This window comes from Corvus hawaiiensis, chromosome 3 (genome assembly GCF_020740725.1).
Source record: "Corvus hawaiiensis isolate bCorHaw1 chromosome 3, bCorHaw1.pri.cur, whole genome shotgun sequence".
Classification (NCBI taxonomy): domain Eukaryota; kingdom Metazoa; phylum Chordata; class Aves; order Passeriformes; family Corvidae; genus Corvus; species Corvus hawaiiensis.
In genome coordinates, this window is record NC_063215.1 from 86,337,543 (window position 1) to 86,361,624 (window position 24,082).

Consider the following 24,082-nt stretch of genomic DNA (forward strand, 5'->3'; position numbering starts at 1 on the left):
ACAGACTAAGTTCCCCGAGCCATTGGTTTCTGTGGTTTATTCCTTTCTGGGGGTGATGGGCCAAAAATTTAAGTGAGAACAAAACATTTGCCAAGGGAAGATTTGGCTCAGTTTCCAGGCACTTGGGGCAGTTGCCACTGCTCTGGAGTTATGTCTGACAAATGTCCCGAGGACTGTCAAACAGCATCTGGGCAGTACTGAATCCGCTTTTCATTTCTAGGGGGGATGTGAGGGAGGGCCCTGGATATCCTGCTGGGCTACTGCAGAGAGGAAAGTGATTTAACCTGACCCAGAAACCTCTGTGGAGCCTCACAGATAGCTGTGATGATGACAAAATAGACTCTCATGGGGCTGGATGGAAAACAAACAAACTGTATGCAGGCAGCCTGTTGGAAAAGAAAGGATCAGAGCGGGGATCAAAGACTTTTCAATGACAGCAATTCTATTCTGTGAAATGTGCCCCAGAGCAGCAGCTACAAACCCACCTACTTTGTGAGGTTTAGGATTTTGGGTGTTTGGGGACCACAGTCGTGATGTGTACCCCGTTAGTGATGCTAAACAGAAACAAGCTCCCAGTCACAAATTCATGACCTCTGGGGGTTTCCTTCCCACAATAAAAAAGGCACACCTGGATCTCCTCCCAGCAGATGTGAAGTCTGAGTGTAGCAGATGAAAACATAACTAATGGCACGTATTTCCTTGAGGACAAAGCTTGCAGAGGTAGATGGCACCCAGACAGTCAACACCACTGACCAGTCAACACTGGCAAAGGGATGCTGTTTAACTGGAGCAAGAGGTGCGTTCCTTCACCCACGCTCCCCTTGTTGCATTAATAAGGAATAATTTAATTGGAGTGACACATTCTGGAAGGCTCAGGCAGCCAGCACAAAGTATCCTTGAAATTTTTAAATTGAATAGGCATTAATTTCTGAGCGTAGAAAATCCTGCATCCTAACACGAGGGGATTCTCTGCGACACATCTTTTAAAGAGACAAAAAGCAGCACACCGCTAGGAATCATTGATTGCTTTGGAACAAAAGACTGAGTTTTGATCACACTTGGTCTACTGGAAAAAATAAAGCTAAACACAATGATATATGTATCTATATGATGCTGCAAAATCCTTTTTTATATTTAGGCTACAAATACCAGCACAAGGATAGGTTATCTGTGGCCATCTGGTTTAAAATGCAGCCTCCGTCAACATTTTTCTCGAAATTAAATGCAAATTTGCTGCATGGGTGAGAACTAAAACCATATTTAAGCAAGAACTAAAAGGCTATTTTCTGTAACTACCAGAGACAGAAGAGTGAGACCTTTTGCGGTTTGATGCATTATGGAAAGTGAACGAATCCTGCTAATATGATGTCATGCTTTATGCCTGCTTGGAACAGATATGAATGTCTCTGCAGGGTGGCAGATACAGGGTTTCTGGAGAACAAACCTATTGATATCCTGGTAAGGGCACCACCTCTACTTCTGTTGCTGTGTCTTCTTTAAAAGCCTCCCTGCTTCCTTCAACCATTTTGTCACATCAGAAAGGCCTCCATTCCAGAAATGTCCTGCTCTCCAACATGATTTTCCAGTAGAGCATCCTGAAACCTACAGGAATAACTGGAGAGAAATCTCACATATTTTTGTCTCTTGCTGCCAAGAGAAGGAGGGTTGAGTGGATTGGGCAGTGTGTTGTAGTTACAACTGCTGGGTTCTCCTTCTGATGATGACACAGAACACAATCTTGGATGCTGGCCATCTTGCTTTAGTTTCTGAAAGGCCTAAGCATCACGCAGTCTTATTTCTCCCATTCCTGGGAATCCTGTGCCCTTTGTAACACATTTTCAGCCATCCCTTTGGGTTACGACCCAAGGGTCGAAGTCTGCCACATGCCTGTTTTCCCCAGAAAGTGGCTGAGAACTTATACAACTTCAATTCAGACAAAGCAGAGCACATGACCTCTTTTGTGCCACCTCATCTCAAAAATAGCACAGCTGGTGATGTGTTTGGCAGTGTTGTCTCCAAGATATGCTGCCAGGACCAGTATCAAAGATGCCTGACACAAAAAACTCTTCCTCTGGTTCACCAGTTCGCCAGTGGACGATAAATTGCATTGTGGGTAGCTCCATAGGGATGGCAGCAGTCTGCTTTCCCAAGGGTTAATCCTAGTGGATAAAAAGCCCAAAATGGGCACACCAAAGGAAGCTCCTTGAGTCCATGGGTGTGCTGTGAAACTCCTTGCCACAGAATGCATGAAGCATCTACAAGTCCAAAATAAAAAAAAATTCAAAAGTGAATGGACAAATTCCTTGGATAAAGACACCATGGGCTATTATATGCAGAGACATAAACTTGTATCACCTTCCCCCCCCCCCCCCCCTTCACCCTTCTGCTTTGCTCTTTTTGTGTGATATTCACATATTTGAGGTAAAACCAGGGCTGTTCCTGGAGGGTGATCATCCCTCAGGCGCCTTTTGGTCTAGCTGAGGTCACATCCTATAAAAAGCAGAAATGCATATAGGAATGCAAATCATTTACAACTGTCTATTAGTGTGCGTGGAATAGCAGGCAGAGCTGCTACAGGAATTCTGGCAGCTCTGGGCTTGTGCCTCTTTGCCTTGCTCTGCCATGACACACATGCATCGGTGAGCTCTCCTTGGAGGCATGGGATCCATCACTTGAGGATGGGTCTGAAACCCTCAAGAACCAAAGTCTGCCGGGATAATTGGATAGGGGGTGTCTGAGTGGTAGGCAGCGAAATTCCAAGCAGGCTGCTCCTGCTTGCTGCTGTTCCCATGGAAACAGGGGAAAGGCGAGAGGAAACACATCCCCAGACTCTTTTGAAGATGAGCTCCTTCAGCAGCACCCCCGGCCATCACATCTATTCCCACAAGAAGCAGGGGTTGGCAATTCCCCTCGGATGCATCTCCTTGAGTGAGACCATCAAGCCTACACACTGTTTCTTCCTCATCCCAGGCAACAGTGAACAAGGGCATGCCAATCATCCCATCGCCAAGGCTGAGCCTCAGAACTCAGGAAAAGTGAAGCAGTTTCCAGCAAATTCTGCTGCTTATGTTTCTCTCCAGTTTGGATCTAGGGAAGCACCTGCAGAGACACCTGATTTCCTGACTGTCAAGGGAGCTGGGCCGTACCCGCAATATCTGGACCTCAGCAAATATGGAGCCTTCCCAAACTTTGTGTGTGTCCCTCCAGTGAGTTTAGATTGAGGGTCTGAAGAGACTTTTCCACTCATCCCTGTAACCAAGCGGGTTAGCTCTGTAGGTGAAATACGCTGCAGCTGGCTCTACAATAGCTAGCTGAGAACCTTTGAGTCCGGTGGAGACCATAGCAGGGAAGATCCTGCCAGCCTAAGGTTTTCCCTGAGTGCCAGCATCAGCACTGACGGTCACCACTACCCCACTTCCCCCGACCAGCTGGGGTGCCCGCAGATTAGAAAAGCGGGACACATGCAAAGTGCTCCTGGTTCTCCGGCTTCATCCCGAGGGAAGGAAAACCCACGGGACCCCTCGCCTCTCCATCAGCTGTCCGGCTGGGACTGAAGCCAGCCCGACGACCCCTCGGCGCGGCTGGGAGCAGGAGCTTTCCCCGACAGCGCCGGGCGGCAGCTCCGCTCCCGGTGGGGCGCGGGAGGGGCGGCTACACCGGGCTCCCTCCCTCCCTGCCTGCCTCCCTTTCTGCTGCCGGCCGGCGCTTCAAGGTCACCCACCGCTCCGCTCGGGCGGCCGCGGATCCCGCCGTACCTCCATCATCCCCATCCCCATCCCCATCCCCGCGCAGTTCCCCCCGCCTCCGCCGCGGCCCTCCCACCGCGGCTCTGCCCGCCCTCCGCCGCGTGTAGCGGCGCTGCGCTGCGGCGGGGCCGGGGCCGGGGCCGGCGGGCGGCCAGCGCTGCCGCCGAGCCGCGGCTGGGGGCGATGCCGCCGCGCCGCCCGCCCGCCGCGCCGCCCCGCCGCCCGCCCGGCGACCGGCGAGGCAGCGCCCGGCGGCGGGCGGGATAATGCGGCTGCCCAGCCCGCAGGCACCGCCAGCGGGGCGCCCCCGCCGCCATGTCCCCCCCGGCCTCGGCGGCCGCCGCCAGCGAGGGAGGCAGCAGCACGCCGGTGCCTCCGGAGGAGGAGGCGGAGGGGGCCCGAGAGGAGGTGAGGAGAGCGGCCGCACCCCCGCCCGGGGCTGCCCCCTACCACCCTCCCTCCCCGCCCGCTTTGCATGGCGCGTTCATTGACCGCCCCGCCGCGGGCCGGGCCGGGCTTTGCCCGCACAGGTACGGACCCGCTCGCTGAGAGCCCCTCTCGCCCCCCTCCGGCCCCGGGGATGCGGTGCGGGCCGGCGGGGCGGGGCGGGGGGGAGCTTTGGGGGGCGAGGATACCCTCCCGTCGGTCTCCGCAGCCGATGGGCTGCCCCGGCGCTTCTCCATCGCTCGCCCGTCACCTGGGCATCGCCGCGGAGCCTCCGGGGCTGGAAGGGAAGCAGCAGCCAGCGCCGTCCGGAGCGGGGGCCGGGGCCGGAGTGGCCGGGATGGAGGAGGAAGGGAGAAAATCACAAACGGGAAGCGCGGGGCACCGTTTGGGCTTACTGCCACGGGCAGAGCCTGTTATGCCTGGGAGAAGTGGACGTGGAGACCCCCTCCTTGCTGTGTGCTGGCTTCTGGGGGCATCCGGGATGTGGCACAGCTGCCTGGGGCACTGTGAGGGAAGACTCGGTGGGCAGCAGGGTAGAGGGCTTGGGGACATGGCAAAGTCAAGGGCTGTTGCTGGTGGCTGCTCCCACCTGGAGGTTATCTAGGGAAACTGGAAGGTGCAGGTTGGGGCAGGCCAGGTACAGCGCAGCCTGGCCTCCAGGTGTGCTGCAGTCTCCCTCACCAGATGACTTTTCTGGAGTCTAGGCAGTAGATGCCATACAGGGTCACGAGTGGGGTGTCCTGTGCCTCGGGAGCAGCACCGGGAGGCAGGTGTGCCAGCCCTTTTGTCTGCCTCTACAGCTCCTGCTTACAGCTAGGGCTTCCCAAGAAGAGAGCAACTGCACTGACTAGTGAGACTCACCTTATGCCATGGGGCTGCTGACCCATGGAGAGCAGCTAGGCAGTGTAGGAAGGGCAGCGTTCTCCTGGTGTGGTGGGCTGTCCTGTCTGGTGAGACCACAGCTCAAAGGGCAGCTTGGGGGGTACTCAGAAGCTGGTGCATCACTTCCCCTTCTGCTGTTGGGGAGCTGCAGTTTGTGAGTGCTGCATAATCCTGGTATTCTCTGCCTCCTTGGCTTGGGCAGAACATGCATACCCATGCACAGTTATTCTATATATACAGATTTATATTTAGATATAAATAATTGCATGAGAGGAATGCTGAAGTTCAAGGACTGTGAAGCTGTACAAATACTGTATACTCTGCTCTGTGTCTGTTCCTCTCTTCCTGCTTCCTTTCAACAACTGCTGATGACCTGAGCCCAGCTCTCCAAACAGATCCTGATGAGGGTAGCTAAACTGTGAGGTGCTTTTTTAGCACAAGGATATGCTTGTGCCATGCTGTGATGGGGTCTCTTACTGCTGCTGCTCTGGCAGTGCTGGTGCTACTTTGAAGACAGCACAGACTTTTCAGGGTGCCAGAGCAAGAGCCAGTTTGGGTGAAAGAAGTGTAGCACGGATAGCACCCAGATGAGTTTCCCTCACCTACAGTGCCCCATGGCTTGCAGGGATTATGAGATTGTCCAGGCTTCGGTTGGTCCGCGGTGGCTGCCCACTATGGTGTCAGTGTAATACTCCATGGGAGCAGGCAGAAAGGCTGTAGTCCATGACCTGCTCTGTTGAGGCTAAGGCCATCCTTCCTGTGGCCAGAAGCTATTGCAGACTTGCATGTAGCAGCTGACGGAGGAGAGGGAAGCTGCAGCCTCTCCTGACAGTGCCATGCTTGCTGGCATCTCATCTGATGCAATGAGGAGAGATTTTAGTGGCGAGCTCGGATTCATGGACTGACTAGTGCAATCCTCTTGTCTTCAGAACTATCAGGAGGGGAGAATGTTCCTCCTCCCCTCTAGTTCCTATGTAATGCCATACAGGCTGTGCAATGTCCTCATTTCCATCAGAACCAACTGCTGGTGCCAGCATTGCTGAATGTCCCTGCAGTGTGGCTGAATCCCACATGTCAGGGTCCATTGGCCAGGGTGAGTGGGAAGCCAGAAGAGATGTCTGGAAAATGGGAAATGTGCTCTGTCCTGTTTGAAGGTGCCTCATCTTGATATCTCAGGTTGCTGTGTCTAGGAGCCAGGAAGCCAGGCAGGGCTTCAGGTGCTCCTCAGCTTGTCCCAGCAAGGCAAGTAGCAAGAGCTACTAGCCAGAGGTGACTGAGCCCTTGTTCCCTCTTGGCATCACACGCCTACACCTACATTTAGTGGTGGTGAACTGAATTTTACTCATCAATTCGTACTTGGAGGGTAGGAAATGTCAAGGGACAAGGTCTTCAGCCTGGGAACAAGCAAAAATATGTCCTTGTCCTGCTGCTCAGGTGGGATCTGATAGAAGGAAGCAGTCCTCCTCCAAGTTGCTGTGTAAAATGGAGACCTTGGTACCACTGCAGGAGCTGACTGCTGGCAGGATTCCCTGGCTTGTAGATGCTCAGCCTTCCTCTGTCCTCTGCAGTTGGCAACACTGCCAGCCTGAGACTGAGCCACTTCTTTCTTCTAGGCAGGTAGTTCCTGAACCGGGGCTGTAGGCATGGGGTATGTGATGTGGGTATTTGCTGGGACCATCCTGGCCAGGAGTTGCCAGTGTTTGTCCAGAGCCTTGGAAGACAGTGGTAATTCCTAGAAATGACTGGATCCTCCCTACCTCCCTTATTCTGGGGATTTGAGGTCAAAGGGATCAGGGCTTACTCATTTCTTGTATGATGTAAGTGAATCCTAGGGAAGAGCCATGGAAACTGATGCTCAGGAGTCCCTCTGGAGTCCCCTGCAAGCTGCTGCCACCACCTGGCACTCGGGAGCTACCTGGGCCTTTGGGCTGCTGCTCTGGGGCTTTTTTTGGTTGTTTTTTCAGCCCTCTAGAGGGGCTGTCTCTAGGACACCTAACCCTCTGAACCCTAGGCCATCTCGGGAAATGAAGGATTAGCATTATGGGGATGAATCGGAGATTTCATGGAGGTCTCTGCAGGAAGAGGCGGGTGAGAGGCATGGGAGGTGATAGCATGGAAACACATGTTAAAAAAGGGGACAGTGGATGGGACCTGGGCCAGGCTGATGATACAGAGAGGAGCTTGAAGAACTTGAAGGGTTTCAGTATTCAAAGTTGCAGGGTCAAGGTTGCAGGGGTGATTAAGGGATTTTGACCCATGAGCTTGACCACTGGTGTGCTGGGCATGTTGGTCCCCTTGAGGCTGTTTTTTAAGAAGAGGATCCCCCATATCTCAAAGGAGTTTAGCACAAGCAATCATGAGGGTCCCCTCTTCTACCACCTCTGCCCTGTGCATTGAGAGTGTCTCCTTTTGCTTCACAGCTGGTTGTGAGTCGTCCCCTCCATCCCCTCCATCCCTCCCCATGCATCTCAAGCAGCAACTGCAGGTGTGAGCCTCCATCTCCATTCTCCTCAGGGGCAATGTCAGAGGCCAGTGCCAGGCAGGAGGGAGGGGAGGCCCTAGCAGCAGCCTACTTGCCTTTCCCGAGATGTGTCACAGTTAGCGCCTGCTAAGGGTTGCCCCGTGCATTCTGTGTGGTGAACTGAAGCACAGAGAAGGGAGCCGATTGAGATCCCACGACAGGTTCAGCCAAGCTATGGCCAGCTTTACCCCCTAGCACTGCAGGGATGTTTCAGTGCACCTGCAGTAGCAGATTTGCTTACCACTCTCCACTGCTGGAGCCTGAGCAGTGAGGGAGGCTCCGGTGATGGAGGGAAACCCTGTTTGCGGTGAAGTAGGACAAGTCTTTTGCCTCATTCCATCAGACTGCAGCAATGGCAAATGACGATGGCATTTATATCAGTGCCTGCTCTCTTCCTAGTGACACTGTTCTGAGACAGATTTCTCTTTCCTCAGCTTTTTCATCTGCTTGTTTGCTATGCTGGACTTATCCGAGGCTGGTTAAGAGCTCAAGGAGACAACCTTATTCAGCTGCTTCTGCGGGGGAATCTGTGGAGCTGGTTGTTTGCTCCTGTGAGCCCTATGCAGCCTGGGAGAGGAGCAGGGATGCTGCAGTTCCTATTGGGATTAGACTCTGCATCTGGCTCCTCCTCCGTCTCTGCTGTGGTTATATCCCGTCATTGGCACTTGATCAGCTTTTGGAAACCCCACCAGTGTCGCTGAGGTGTATGTGTTTCACCTCAAAAGCCTAGGACAAAACCGGGTTGTAAACAGTTTACAGCAGGGGTTAGTGTGACCCCGTAAAAGCACCGCAGTATCTAAGTACTGCGTAGTCCTAGGAGGAGACTAATGCGTGGACTAGAGCCCTGCTAACACAGTTCCTGGAACCAAGCCTGGGCTGCATCGTGCTCCCTGCCCTGGGTGGGTAACCGCAATGGGGCTTGCCTACATCTCTGCAGGGTGACAGCCAGCATCGCCCTTCTCCCGCAACACAGGCAGTGCGGAATGTGAAGGGCTGGGGAGTGACTGTGAGGTGGAATTTGCTTTTCTGAGACAGACGTGTCCAAAGACTTGTCATTCCGGTGCCCCTTCCTCAGCTGGAAAATGAATGAGCTGGATGCTTTGCTTTATTCCTTGTGCTCCGTTTGCAGAGCTGCGTCCTGAACAAGGTGCTGTTTCTCAGCATTTACACCCCACAGACACCCTGGGTTTGGTGTGTACCACTCCAAGGCCCCTGTTCAGACCCTCCCCACGCTCCTCCTTTGGCTGAGCAGCTCCTTTAGATCCTCACAGTCAGAGCTGCCGCTGCCAGGGAAAGCCTGCAACGCAGAAGGCAGCAGTGAGAGAGGAAACCTTTAGCTGCCTGGGTAGTGGTACAGTATTCCAGCATGGGAGAGCTGTGCTGCAACCAAGCAAAGACAGAGGGATCTGAGCTCGCTCCTGTAACTGCAGCATTGACCTCAGGAGGGAGAGCACAGCTCAGCTGGCTGGCTCTGTCTCCTGAAAGGCCCCCTCTTTTTCTCCTCACTCCTTTTTCTCTTAGCTGGGGTTCCCTTCTTGCCCCATGACTGTGAGGCTGCTGCAGTGGTCAGTTGCACTGGGAAGACTGGGCTGCACGTGTGTTCATTCCAGCACTGCCAGCAGAGCCACCCTGCACCTCTCTGAGTTGCCTGCAGACCAGCATGACCCCGTGTGCCAGCCCTGGGCTCTGTCTGTCTCCAGCTCTTGCTCTCAGCTGGTGGCTTCAAAGAGGGGAGCTCAGCTGATGCTCGGGACTGCCAGTGGGATGTACCACCGTTCCCCTTGCCAACAGTGGTTTCTCTGGATGTGCCACCTGCTTTTCTCATCACAGGCTGGCTGTTGGGTTGGGCAGGCAGGGGAGCTCCATGCTTCTAGGAGAGAAACCTCTGCTAGAGATTTGGGCTGGATCCAGCCCTGCTGAGTGCAGTGACAGAAGTCCCACTGGCAGGCTTTGACAAGGACAGGGAGGAAAGATTGGCCTGTGGGGCTCTAGAGCACCAAGCCAGGAATGAGGGGCTCTTCAGGAGAGCAAGATGCATTTCTTAAAGGAAAGAAGAGGCCCAGATCTGTCCCTAGACCTGCTGGTGGCCTTGTGATCTCTGGTTCTTGCTTTAATTTTCCTTTTCATGCCAGAGTGAAAGTGCCCCTCCCACTTTCTAACAGTGTGAGCCCATTCAGTTGTTTGGGATTCCTGGATGAGAGACCTCTCCAGCCCAGCGTGCTCAGGAGTGGAGAATAATGGAGCCAGGCTTGGACTGTAGCACCTTGAGTGGTGTCATTACAGCTGGTGTTGGCCCCTGCCACGGTGGAGGTGATCTCAGGAGCTGCTGCTGCCTGCAGGTGCAGAGGGAGAGCAAAGCTCAAAGCCTCTGAGTGAGTTTTGTGGCATCTGTGCAAGGCTGGGGTTCTTGACCCCCTCTCTCAGGTTGCACTTTTGGAGATTGCTGGATGAAATCTTTTGTGTAAGAAAGCAAATAGTTTCTTTGCTTCTTCTTTCTTTGGGTGAGATAATGTTACGTCTCACAGACAAAGCTGGGTCAATACTTGAGACTCAGAGTGTTGCAGAGAGACAGAGGTTTCCTTAACCAAGTTTTTTCGTGGATTTGTGTGAAACTCTGCACTGTTCCTATGGTAAAGGCACCAGTGCAATCCCTTTAAAAAGTCCTGTTGCTGAAGTTTTGCTTTTTCTTCACCATGAAAGACCTGAGAGCAGTTTTTTCAGAAGTGTGGGCTGTCACAGCTGAATCCCAGTGCAAGCAGGGATATTTGCCAGCAGCTGTGAGTGGCCTCTTGCCCTCCTTGCTGCTGCAGATTGGTATGATGCTCCTCTCTTCCAGCCTGGACACTTTTTAGGATGTTACTCCATATTTGCTTTCTCTCCTACCAGAGGTGACTGCATTTCAATCATGGAAAAGTACTTTCTCATTGGTGTGGTTTATGAAGCACTTGAGAAGCACTTCAGAGCTCCTTAGGCTGCCAAGTGTTGTAGTGGGAATTGTCATTACCAAACACAGACGTTCCCAGCTGCAGAAGGTCTGTTTCTCCATCTTACAAGCACCCCAGGCAGCTTGTGCTGCCCCGGTGGGAGAAATTGGAATGTTGCTGTTGGTCATTACTGGGAAGCAGGGGAGACACTTGTGCAGTGGGATGAGCTGTGGTGAGGGGTTTAGGTGGGATGACATCAGTTAGAGCTGGAGCCTCTGACATTGCCCCTGAGGAGAACGGAAATGGAGGCTCACACCTGCAGTTGCTGCTTGGGATGCATGGGGAGGGATGGAGGGGACGACTCATAACCAGCTGTGAAGCAAAAGGAGACATTCTCAATGCACAGGGCAGAGGCAGTAGAAGAGGGGACCCCCGTCACCCTGTGCTGGTGGGGTGGGTGCAAAAGCTGAGGAATGTGGAGGAGATCACCCAGGCTCTTTTCTTGTGCTCCATGACCTCTCCCTGGGAAGTGGCGATGGTAGGGGCTACTCCCTGTTGAAGAAGGGGGATGCCCAGGGTGTGGCTGACAGAGCTGTCCTCTGCCACTCTCCCCCATGTCCATCTGGGCTCCTTCTGTCTCCCAGGGAGGGGCAGAGCACCACAAAGGGAAGTGGGGGTGACAGTTGCCTGCACTGCATGACTGTCATCCTGTGAGAGATCTGGGCCTCTGCCCTGCCCGCCGAGGCCGGGAGCCCCACGGCATCTGCTGTTTGTTTGCAGAGCTATAGGTGCTACCTCAGCACCCTGCTGCCTGCTCCCCTTCCCCTGCCGCTGCAGCCTACTGACTCCTCTCTTGTTTTCTTTCTCCTTCTCCCTGGTCCCCCGGAGCAGCAGCGGCCGGTGAAGCAGTCTCTCAGCAAGTCCCTGTGCCGAGAGTCCCACTGGAAATGCCTGCTGCTGTCCCTCCTCATGTATGGCTGCATGGGAGCCATGACCTGGTGCCACGTCACCAAGGTGACCCGGCTGACCTTTGACAGTGCTTACAAGGGCAAGTCCATGATGTACCACGACAGCCCCTGTTCCAACGGCTACGTCTACATCCCCTTGGCTTTCCTGGTGATGCTCTATGTGGTGTACCTGGTGGAGTGCTGGCACTGCTACACACGCAACGAGCTGCAGTACAAGGTAGACGTGGAGAGTGTGCACGAGCGTGTGCAGCGGATGCAGCAGGCAACCCCCTGCATCTGGTGGAAGGCCATCAGCTACCACTACGTGCGCAGAACTCGGCAGGTTACCCGCTACCGCAACGGGGACGCCTACACCACCACCCAAGTGTACCACGAGCGGGTCAACACCCACGTGGCAGAGGCTGAGTTTGATTATTCCAACTGTGGAGTTAAGGACATCTCCAAGGACCTCATTGACCTGGAGAGCTACCCAGCCACACGGCTCCGCTTCACCAAGTGTTTCAGTTTTGCCAATGTGGAGTCCGAGAACTCCTATCTGACCCAGCGGGCCCGCTTCTTCACGGAAAACGAGGGCCTAGACGACTACATGGAGGCCAGGGAGGGGATGCACCTCAAAAATGTGGACTTCAAGGAATACATGGTGGCCTTTTCCGACCCAGACAACCTGCCTTGGTACGTATCTCACTACGTCTTCTGGGTGGCAGCTCTGCTGACCCTATCCTGGCCCCTGCGGGTGCTAAATGAGTACCGCACTTCCTATGTCCATTACCACGTGGAAAAACTCTTTGGGTTCGACTACGTGGCAGTGACACCGGCCGAGGAGCGCTCCTTCTGCCGGAGGATGCCCCGTGTCAACACGGTGGACAGCACCGAGCTGGAGTGGCACATACGATCCAACCAGCAGCTGGTGCCCAGCTACTCGGAAGCAGTCCTGATGGACTTGGTGGGGCTCTCCAGCTGCACCAGCTACTCTGCTTGCCGCTACGGGGGCTACCGGCAGAACTGCGAGCAGTGCCACAGGACTATAAGCAGCTCCTCCATCTTCTCCCGCAGTGCTCTGAGCATCTGCAATGGCAGTCCCAGGATTCCCTTCAGCAGCAGCCGCTTCTCCCTGGGCCGCCTGTACGGCTCGCGCCGCAGCTGCCTCTGGCAGAGCCGGAGTGGCAGCCTGAACGAGCAGAGCTGCCCCACCGAGCAGACACGCCTCTCCAGCCAGGTGACTGTGGAGGAGGAAGACCCCCCTCCTTATCAGGATGCCCTCTACTTCCCCGTCCTCATTGTACACCGCAACGAAGGCTGCCTGAACCACGACCACCGTCACCTCCATCGCAATGGGTCCTGCGTGGAGACCTCACTGTGAAAGCAGAAGGCGGTGAGATCTCATTGTCCATTGCCTGGCCTGAGCCAGTGCAGGATTTGGGGAGCAGAGCACAGGGGTGTAGCCTAGGAGGACATCAGGATGGAGTGGACATGGCATCCTGCTCCAGCAGCCAGCAAAAGCTTCTCCTGCTGTGGCTCTGACCTCCCAGAGGGCTGGATGCTGATGCTTCCCCTGACACGGCACAGAACTCTAGACCACATGCAAAAAAAAAAAAAATTTCAACCAAACCGACCGCAGAACCGTAATTCATGGTATCAAGACCCAAAGGGGGGAATAAAATGACAGGCCCGATGCAGGGAGGGGGTTGGCTTTGGCTCCCAGCCCTGGCTCCAGGCTGGCTCGTGCTCCAAGGAACCAGCAGCCACCAAAAAGCACCCCGCTGCACCTCTGCCCACCCTGCTTCCCACACTGGAGCAAGACCCCTCACAGAGGGGAGGAGAACGGGTCCCTGGGAGCAGGGTGTCGCTGCCTGTGACGGAAGGTCAGGGGTACCCAGGCGCATGGAGCTGAGCGGCAGGTTAGAGCAAAGGCTGAAAGCCACAAATCCAGCTCTTCCCCTTCCCCCCTGACCATTCCCCACCCTCCCCACTTTTTTTTTTAGACCATGCTCCGACTGTTACTTTGTTCTCACTGCTGGGAATGGCATTGCCTCCAGAGGATCCCAGGCTCAGCTCCTTAGGAAGCTTCGGCGTGCCAGCTGTGAGTCAGCATCCCCTCGGTAAAGGGTTTTGTGTTTGGGCATGCAGCACTGGGGAAGGGATGAATGTGCAAATCCAGATGGAGCAAAGAGCAAAGATCTGCAGTGCTGCTGGTGTGTTTGCTGGAGAAGGGCTCAGCTGGAAAGAGAAAATGGGAGGCCCCTGGTGAGCTGGGGAAGGGGAAGAGGATGGCACTGGGACAGACATCGTGGTATCAGGTGGCACATCAAGTGGCTGGGGACCCTTCCTGGCTTTGAAGTGAGTGCTAATTGGTTCAGCCAAGCATCAAGGAAGTCTCTGGTAGGTTCAGCTGCAGTTCACCTATTGATAATGGAGCAGCATGTTGGTGCATGTCTGCAGGAGTGAATTTTGCATGAGATCCAGCTGGGCCTGTGGCTGGGGTCTCTGAGCTGTAGGCTCCTGGAAGCCTCATTTTGGCAGAGAGTTCTGAGGGGATAGGAGGGACAAATGCAAAAGCATGCTGGAGCATTGGGAACCTGGGCTTGGGAAAGGAGGAGCAGCACAAGGATTCCCTTTCTGTGGGACCCCGCTATTGGTGCAGGACCTGTGCGGGAGGCATCTGCCAAGAGGGCTGCTCTGTAGAGCAGAGGCCAGGGATACATTAGAGGAGAACCTGATTAAAACTCAACATTTTGCATGACAGAGGTTTTTGCAGGGAGGTGTCAGGCTGTGAGAAGTGAGGTGACTTCTGTGTAGCTCATTAGCTACTGGATTCTTCTGCCTTGCTCTTGTCAGGGCAGGTTGCTCTGAGCTTTGTGCTGTCCCTTCCACCCTGCTGGAAAGGATCTCAGTGACATTGGGCAAAGAGCCCTTGTGTCACTGAAGCTGCATCAGTGTCTGCAGCATGCAGACACCCAGCTTTTCCTCCTTCAGCAACACATCCCCAGGTCTCGTGTCCTTGTTCTCAGAAAAGCTGTCTCCTTTCCAGTCAGCTCTTTGGGGGAGTGCATGCCAAATCGGGCAGCGATTTCTCCAGACAGCACTACTCCTCAGCCTCACCCCGCTTCCCTCATCAGCTGGGGCGAACAACAGCTAAGAGCAGCAGGTCTTGGGTGACAAGGGCAAGTCCATTGGCACCTGGGCATTTGAGCTTGGTGTCTGCCTCCCCATCTGTCGCAGAAGGGCAAACAGTGAGGCACTGTATTTTGTCCAGCCGTCTTCCTCCTGCCAGCTATTAATGAGGAGTCTGTCTCTCTCATCGTGCTGCTGTACTGCTTTGCCTCCCAGGTCTTGAGGAGGCTGCAAATGCACCCATGTACCACACTGGTCCTCTTCTGAAAGTCATGTCTTGCTGGCAAGCCTGGAGTGGTCAGCACCTGTGGGCGTTGTAGGGCTCCACTTGTCTTTTCCCCAGAGCAGTCTGTTCTGCTCTTCATGCCCTGCATATCCTGGTTAGTGTCTCTTGCCCTCCGAGTCACCTTGTCCTCCTGGATCTCAGGTGCTGAACTACAAACAGTGGTGGTTTGAAGTTCCTTAAAATCTCACTGTGTTTATGATTCTGTCTTAGCATCTGCCCGTACTTTCACTACCAGAGCTAGATGCTGGCTTAAAGAAGAGGGTCCCTTGGAGGACAGAGAAGCATAAGGTCTCTGGTGTGGGCACATCCCTCTCTGCGTTTTGTTCTCATTATTTTTGGCACAGATTCAGACTGGGCGAAAGCAGCCCTGGGATTTCCATGCTTAGTAATGACATTTGGCTTGCTGTGCACTCATGCTTCTCTCTCCAAGGGCCTAATGTAAGCCAAGGCCAATGCTCAGTGTTCTCGTGACTCTGGGGAGATAATGGCGTGTGCCTGTATGTCCCAGTGAATTGAGACAGTGGAGCTGCAACGGGTCATTAGTGAGGAATGAGATCCCCACATGTCCTTCCTGATGTGTTCTCTTTGAAGTCTCCTGCACATTGCTTAAATTAGGCTGTAATGGCTCATCTTTCTATCTCCAGCCTCCAAGGTGCCATGGACAGATGGATTTATCTAAGTTTTGGCAGGTCTTTTAGTTCCCTGGGGCAGACAGTCTTCACAATAGGGACAGATTAGCAGGGTCTCTGTGCCCCCCCGGCTTTTAGCACCTGCAGCAGAGTTTCAGGCACTGTGTCCTTGGCTCTTTCTGGGGCTTTCCATGGGAATGCCTTGCCTTGTTCCTCTGGCCCCATTTTCACCTATGAAATCTTATTCTGGAGGTGGTCTATCCAGGTGGATCTTTGAGGCACAGCTGCTGTTCTGACCTGAAGGATCCATACAGTCCTCCTGTTGCTGAACACCTTCCCCATGTACATGGTGCCAGCTGCAGCCAGGTCCCAGCTGTGGTCCCAGCTGTAGTCCCAATGCTGCTGTCTGTGGCTGTTCCAGACCCACAGTACCCTGAGAAGTGGGACCTCTCTAGCCAGTGTTCCCCACTGCATGCCAGGATTTCTCAGAGATCCCCTCCCTCATATTCTTGGCCCTGCTACCCCAATGCACCTGGTAGAGCTGCCCCCCTGGTCTATCCAATTCCATTCTCTCAAGGGGGAAGACATTTGTGCCCTGCATCAGGCTCAGGAAAGGGGGATGGTGCACTTGGACATGGTAGGGGAGCAGGACTGGGCAACAGGGACAGGAGCTGCCTGGTGGCTTGACATAGAAGTGGTGGAGCTGAAGAGGAGAGACTGAAACTAGGGTTCATCCTGGCATGTCTAGTCAGGCAGGAAAGTTCAGAGCAGAAAACTGGGCTCTCCCTTCTGTCTCCTGGCATGGGACACTGCTGGCAAAGAGGGTTTCCTCCTAAGGGTTGGTGAGAGACCGTAGTGCCCTGGGCCAAGGGCAGCTGCTATAATTCTCCTTATGGCTCAGGCTATGAGCACAGATACCCAGAGATGGCCTGTCCCTGTTCTGGCGCACAGCCTCTCCATGGTGGAGTGGTCCCATCTCCTGGCACATACACGTCACCCAGCACTGGTCAGGTGTCTGCTCTTCCTGAGACTTGTGTCTGCTCTCTGCTGTACCCGTGTTGGTGGTGATGATTCCTTTGGCAGGTCATTCGATGGCCCAATCTGCTCCTCTCAGGATAGCCTTCTCCCTTATATCTAACCTGAGTTCTCCCTGCTGTATCTTAATCCCATTACTTCTCCTCCTTTGACTGGTGAGTCTAATTTGCTCTGTTCTTTTTTCTCATGGCCTTCCTGACACAAGCAAGCCTATTATCTGTAGCCTTCTCTTCACCAATCCCAGAGTCTTGATCTCCCTCACCAGACCCTGGCTTGAGTGGTGATGCAGAAGTTTTCACTGTGTAGTGAGTATGTCATTCCTGCTCTGAGCCTGGCCCAGGCAAGGGGAGAGGACCAAAGGTGCAAGCAATGCCTTGGTCTGTCAGGGTGGCTGTGTCCTCATTTCTGGTGCAGAAGATCTCTCAAAGTGAGCGGAGTATACAGAGCTGCTGGCCTCTTACACAAGGAAAGCAGGGCAGCACACATCACCCTCTGGGAAGGTCAAAGCTGGATGCTTGTCAGTATGATGGGGGCAATAACTGGGAGGATCTCTGCAGTCAGATGGCTTTGTTTTTTTCCATACATCATTCAAACATTGCAGCTTTCCATGGGCTGAGAGTCACGCTCAGCACTGCATTCAGCAGCAGGCTTTCCTCACATACCAAAAGGGAGGCAGGAATGCTACCAGCTCCTCTTTGTGGCCCTTCACGGTGCTAATGCAACCCAGAAGAGGGCTGAGTCCTTACTGCTGCAAGGCTGGACAATGAGTGTGGGCTATTTGGTATTTCCAGTTGCTGTCGGTATACTTGTCAGGTACTTAAAAGCTCTCCAGCTTTTCTGAACTAGAGAAAAAGAGAGAGAGAGAGAAAGAGAGAGAGGAGTGTGTGAGAAGCTCTGGATTAGGTGATCATCAAGACACATCACCACCCATTTATCTATCTTTCAGCACCGTGGAAGCTTCCCAGATAGTGCCTAGCCCTTTGCTTGTGCAGAACCTGTCAATGACACCAACCAGCCAAGTGGTACTTCTTTGAGCCCACTGTGTGTCATGTCTCACTCCACACCAAGGAGGGAGGTTTCAGAGAGGCCTGTCAGGGTGAGCAGCTGTAGGGGCATTTGTTAGGGTGGGGAGAGGAGATCTGAGCCTATGGCCAAGGCCAGGCCTTCCAGGCAAATGCGCAGTATTAGGGCTGAGGAAGCTGCTGTTCATCTGTTGTCAAGCAAGTGCACCCCCCTTCCTTTCTACTCCCTATAAAATGCACATTAGGGATCCAGCTGGTCTCTGCCCTCTTTGTTGTCCATTCACTCAAGAGGCTGCAGAGATGTTTAATAACTGATGGATGCCCATGGAGAGAGAACTGCAGGTAAAGGTTTATTAAGTGGAAGTTTAAGAAAGTTATGTAGCATCCAATGCCAGTAAAACAGCACCTGCTGATTAGCAGGTGGGACGAATAATGCCTTTTAAGGTCTCCTTCCAGCCTTTCCAACCACAGCTTCAGTACTGCTGTCTAATGTCACCAGGGTGCTGCCTTTAGCAGCATACAGATTGCTGCAGTGTGCTCCTACTCTGCTGCAGTCGCTGTAGGGACTGGGTCTGAAATGCTACACCACCACCAAGATGTTGTGTTGCCAAAGAGTTGTAAGTCTCAAGTTGGGATGTGTCCTTCTGATCATGTTTCATTTATATTCAGTGGTTAGAATAAAGTCTGTAGCAATGTGATCTGGATCCAGGTAATGTCAGAAATGAGACACAGTTTAAGTGATAGCTCTGTCTGGTGCTGCTGCCTCCTGTGATGCACTTGGGCCTACACTCTCCACTGGACCAGGTATGCATGGGACCAAAGGCTGGTTCATAGGACCTGGGACTCCAGTGGGGACTTGAGGCTGAGCCTGCCCACGGTTGTTTTCCCTGTGGGCATTCTGGAAAAAGTGGAAAGAGGGCATAGTCGCACTTCAGGTAGAAATTAATGGCTATGTTCATTGCTAGTGTAATTTTACTGAAGCCAGTGGTACTATACTAATGTGAGGTTGGCTTAGCAGCTCCTCCGAGGGGTCCATCCTTGAGTCCAGAAAAATTGATCTGTCACAGTGTTGCTTTGATGCATAGAGTTTGTGTTGGGACTTAGCCAACACGAATGAATGTTGAATATCTGTAGTTTCTACAAGCAGTGGGTTGAATTGTTCTGCTCTACTGCCTCCATCACAGCTGCTCCACCAAGGGGAACGTTATGCCTATGGATGTGATCTCATCAACTCCCTCAAAAGCAAGCTAACAAGCAAATTGACCTCCACAGTACCTCCACAGCACTGGGAGAGGAGCCTTCTCCCACAGGACCGTAGCCTTTCCATCTCTGAGGGAAAAGAGGTCCCAAGGACAGAACTGAACCTGCAAGACCCATGGCCTCGTGGCTTGCCCTTCCTCCTTCCCTCCTTACCTCATGTCTGTCTTGGGGGAGGGACAGTTTCCCTGTGGAGTTCAACAAGCTCCTCTTCCTGCGGCTGGTAAACAGGCTCTACTAAAAGGTATATCATCCACCTATGCAACTCTTCCAGAAGCTGCCAGATTTTCAGGAGCCCATTACAATGTGCAGCATGGCCATCCAGCACTGAGAATAAGCACAGTGGCTGCTGGAAAGCTAAGTGGGTTTTATTCCTCCCCCATTCCCCAGGAAGACTCTTTTTGTTGGGCCATTTTGTTTGTTCATTTGTTTGGTTTTTATAAACTTCATTTGGGGGAAATGAAGCTTGTGAGAAATTGGTGCCCATCCTGAACCCTCCCCAGTCCTTCGAACTCTGTGAATGGATGGATCACCTACTGTGATTATAATTTAGTGGATTTTGTAGAACAAAATAACTTCACATACAGACACATGAGGTTCTTTCACTCTCCATCAGCACAAGCTGCTTCTGCGATCTTAGCTACTCACATTAGTGAAAGAAAAAGCCTAGCTAGAACGTGGTGAGGTGATGTAGTACTTTGTATCAGTCCCATGGTCCCAACGTCCATTAGCAGCGCCGTCAGCTGCCGTGACATGAATTCAGACTTTGGATGGCAGCCCATGGACCAGTCAGGGTGAAAGTTTGGGAAATCCCAAGCCTGAGTCTATGCACATTTCCAGAAGCAGATGCAGAGGGAGGATCAGCTGAAAGCAGGCATCACCTCCTGCTCAGCCCTGGCAGAAGCTGGTGGGCTCTGTTTGTGCTGCACCTGCCCCCAGGAAGAGCCTGTCCCCAGGGGCTGAGCACAGGGGAGTGAGAGTAGCAGTGTGTCTGATGGAGCAGCACTGCTCAGCTGACTGGGCAAACAGTGGTGACAACTAGACCCCAAAATAACAGGATTTCACTTTGGAAATGCCAACAGCTTTTTCAAACTGAAATGCAACTAGAAGGCCTTAACAGCTGCGAGACATTGCTCTTCCTTGCTTGAAAAAAAAAAGGATTTTTGGTGATAATGTGGGTTATCTGGGTTATCCATCTCTGTTAGTAATGTGCTGTGCTGGTAGAGAAGGAATGCTCAAGGCAGATCAGGATGGTGGCCCTGTGGCTTTGCAGTGGGGTAGGTTGGTCAGAAACAGACGCCGGAGTTTAAGATCTTTCTCTGCCCCTGGAGGTGTGACATGGCCATCCACCCGCATGTGACAGGGTGGGGTTCTGCGTGCTCCTGCACAGCTGGGATCTGTGGCCCTGCAGAGGGGTGATATGTTTGTGGCTTTGGTGTGGTGACACCCACCCAGCCTTGGGGCAAGGGCTTTTTCAGGGTGACAGAGCATTGCTTGTTCCTCGTGAGAGGAAACTCCCGACCTGGTTTCTGTGAAGAGATGGTGTGAAGTGTCACATTTGCTGCAGCGAGTGGCAGGGAGCAGGGATAAAAGCATGGAGCAAGCTATGTTTGAGAACAAGCTGATCCATTGCTGGCTGCCTGAAACTGGAGAGCTGCCGGATCTGCTCCCTGGACAATGCTTTCCAGCTCTTCTCACTCTCCCCAAACCCGATGTGCGAAGTGTCATTCCTCTGAGCTAGCCAAAGCACTCCCCTTGCCTGAACTCCTCTGAGGCTGTGCATTCACATCATTTTGGTCCCCTCCCTGCTGGGTGCCATGGGCCAGCCATGAAATGCCAGCAGATGCATGATGACCACAGGCATGCTGGTGGCCAGACCTCACCATACCCTGCCTGTTCACAGCCTTCCAGCAGTGCTCCCTGCCCTGGCATGCCCACCGCTTGCTTGGTGCAGAGCAACCACAGCACATCCTGGCTTCACTTTGGCATCACTTTTGCTTTCCCAGAGAATTTCACGGCACTTGTCTGAAGTGAGAAAACAGAAGGTCTTGATGTTTTGGTGGTCCTGGTCTCCAGACCAGGGAGGAGAGGAGAGACAGGTCAGCTATTGTGGCAGTGCAGGACAGGGGACAGCATCGTGGTGAAAGCAGCATGTCTGCTGGAGAACTCTCCAGACACGGGCTCTGTGCTTCTCTGCTGGGGCCGAGGGCAGCTGATAGAGGGCAGAATAGCATGTGAATGCTTGGCAAGACACGGGAAGAAGAGGGCTGGTTGAGAACAGCTGTAAAAGGCTTTGCAAAGGCAGTGGTTTTTACAGGAGACAGAAGGCAAAATGGGGCAGGAGGATGCGGTGCTGGAGCAACGGTGCTGCAAGGAGAGAGGGTGGGGAGGAAACGGAGCAGGGCATTTGATGGAGAAGCTCAGGAACAGAGTGGGCTTTCAAAGCAATCCGTGCAGGCTCTGGCTGAGGAGACGGGCAGGAGGTATTCCTAAGCTGAAGTGCCCAGGCCATGTCTCGCTGCACTGTTGGAGCAGCAATGTCGCCTCCAAGCCCAGCGCTGACAGCTCGAGCACGTGTCACCAACCACGATGGTAATGCAGCCACAAGGTGTAAATGTCACTAATGAATAAATTGCCTTGTGCCTTGGAGAGGCTAATCCATCACAGCCAGAGACAGGGCTCTGACAAGCCTGGCTATTTCAGGCATACCCTGTAGGGAGGAGGAGCGCTTCATTTCTGAGCCGTCCCCTCCACCTAGGGAAGCCGATGCAGGGCTTGGCTCTGCGCCACTTCCCGTCTTCCCAGCCACGTGAGGTTAGGCTTCATCCCTCTTCACTGCAACTGAAGAAGAATGAAAGGATCTAGGTTAGCCAAAAGTGCCCTGTCAGCAGGGTGGTACATGGGGCTAGCTGGTGATAGAGTTTGGAGGGAAGCTGCTGCACACCGGGCACGGGTGCTGTAGGGCTGATGAATACAGCGCTGGGTCCCCAGCGATCGGGAGAGCTTGTGTCACTTGTCTGGGTGTATTTCAGGCCAGGAGTGGTTGGCACTGTGTTTTAGAGGCGTGCTGTTTCCTCCTCACCCCACTATGCTGTCCCAGAGGCAGTGCACAGGACCCCCATTTTCCCCTGTGCTGTGGAACCCCATCCACCAGCACCTTGGCTGACTGTGCAGAGGACCAGCAGGTTCCAAACAGGCAGGGACAGCTCAGCCTGGACAAATCCAGCTCCATGGGAGCAAAGGGAGGCTGAACACAGCAACCATTTCTGTGCACAGCCTGTGCTCATCGTTGTGGCAGCCTGCTCCTCCTCCCCCAGTCGGTGCTGGAAATCAACCTGCCATCCTGTTTGTGACATATGCCAGTGTGACACCTTGCGAATCGATGCCTGCGTCTCTGTGAGCAGAAACCGCCAGGCTTGGGAAGCTGGCCACTGTCTCCTGCTGCCGTGTGCGCTCTGCTCAGAGCAGCAGAAGCCGGCCTCACCATCTGCTGCGGGAGGGAGCCAGCCGGGTGCCCCTGCTCCAGCCCAGTGGGACACCCACCGGCACAGCCCAAGTGCAAGCCCTCGTGTCATTCCCCCTCTTTACCTTCCGGCCACCCCGTCTCTCCTGGTCTCTCTGGCACAGACCCATGGGTGGGGGGATGCTCCCAGCTTGACTGGGGTCCCTCTTCTGAGTGTTGCTCATGCTGCGTTGGTGGGTGGTGGCACTACCCAAGCTCATTACCTCCTCTAGATGGAGGCCCACAAATGACCCCCCCCTCCTCAAAGCCTGCCAGTGCCCCTTGGAGATAAAGCTCATGGGAGAGCTAAGGGATCCATTCTGGCCCTGTACTCAGCACAGAGTTACCAGTTGCCCACCCTGTGGTAACTGGACCTGGAGCTGACAAGTGATGCACCAACAGCAGGAATGTTCACACTCCAACAATCTGTTGTTGCTGTCTGGCCAGAGTGCGTGGCGTTTGAAATGGTTTCAACCCTTGCAGACTGGCAGATAGTTGACTGTTGCTCTTGGGTGTGAGCAAGTGGTGCAGGCTGCTTGGTTTGGACTTTGCTTTTTGGCCAAGAGATTGATGGGAGAGAGGGCAAAGAGTTCTCCAGGCAACAGCTATCTGTCCAGGCATTCCTGTGTGTGGCAGCCCAGGAGTGGGTTTGAAGGGTGCTTAAGTGGTGTTAATAGTCTCAGCTGTTTGCAGGAAAACGAGCAGTGAATATCCTGGAAAGCAAGTCAGCAGTTTATCTGGTGATGACATGTTTTCCCAAGCTGTTTTCTTTCCTTCCCTTGTCCTGACTGGCTTTGGTGGCCAATTCCTCCTCATGTGTCTGCTAGCATGGCTGCAGGATCTCATTGCTGCCCTCCAAGCATGAGCTTTCATTGCACAACTGGCTGACCAGCTGCAGCCCTGTCCTTGGAGCTACAGGCAGGCTTGCCTAGGACCAGGCCATCCCCATTAAACCCCCACCCTCGCTGCTGGAGCTGTTGCTTCATCAGCCTGATGCTGATCTGGGTCGTTTCTGCTGTTTCTGAACATGAGTTCTCATCTCATTGAGGTGTGTCATCCAGTGAAAATATTTTGTAAATGCAAATAAAAATAAATTAAGTATATTCAATACCTCGGTCTCGAGGATGGGAAACAAGTAGTGGGAGATGCCCAGGTAGGGAGGTTTCACAGCTGCTACTGCTGGTTAGGAATTCTTCTGGACGTAGCCCCTGGAGCATCCATCAATAGTTGGGAAGGGAGCTACACAAACCTGTGAGGGCTTGGGGCTGAGCCCTGTCAGCACCCCTTGTGTGGCCCTTGCTGTCAGGGCAGCCTCGCACTCCATCCTTTCTGATCTATATGGGCGTGACACAGTGCAGGTAAAGGTCCTGTTGGCCAGGGGCCGGTGGCACTGTCGGTGTCTGTATCCATCAGGCAGGGCAAGGCAGAAGCGGGTACGTGGTGAATAAATTCTTTTGTGAACACTGGGAAACAGTTTTTACTTTTCAACTCTGTCAATATGATCTAGCTCTGTCTGTCTCTCTATATATGTACAAACAGTATATCACAATGTTGCCTTTTTTGTTGGAAATATCAAAGTACAAAGATTGTAAACCAAATCGGTGTAATAAAAGTTTCAGATGATTCACTGAGGTGGTTGCCAGCAGTGGGTCTGTGAGCACTGGTGTTGGGCCGGGCTGGGAGGCATGGGAAGCTCCTGCATTGCTCAGAGAGCAGGAGGGGATGGCAGTCAACCCACTTGCTTAATTCCCT

General features: G+C 53.5%; 1 protein-coding gene across 5 annotated transcripts; it reads left to right on the forward strand.

Annotated features, from left to right (window-relative positions):
* The first annotated feature begins 3,999 nt into the window (after nucleotides 1–3,999).
* TMEM151B (transmembrane protein 151B) lies at nucleotides 4,000–23,961 on the forward strand. 5 transcript variants are annotated; one of them, XR_007202185.1, is made up of 3 exons: nucleotides 4,000–4,154; nucleotides 11,412–13,867; nucleotides 18,756–23,961. XR_007202185.1 is itself a non-coding variant. In XM_048296714.1 (2 exons), the coding sequence occupies exons 1-2, from the start codon at nucleotides 4,062–4,064 to the stop codon at nucleotides 12,846–12,848; spliced, it is 1,530 nt and encodes a 509-aa protein (XP_048152671.1). In that variant the 5' UTR covers nucleotides 4,000–4,061; the 3' UTR covers nucleotides 12,849–23,961. The 5 variants fall into 5 exon arrangements, 1 of the variants encoding a protein (XP_048152671.1); XR_007202187.1 differs by having other exon boundaries at nucleotides 11,412–13,587; XR_007202186.1 differs by having other exon boundaries at nucleotides 11,412–13,568.
* The last annotated feature ends 121 nt before the right edge of the window (nucleotides 23,962–24,082 follow it).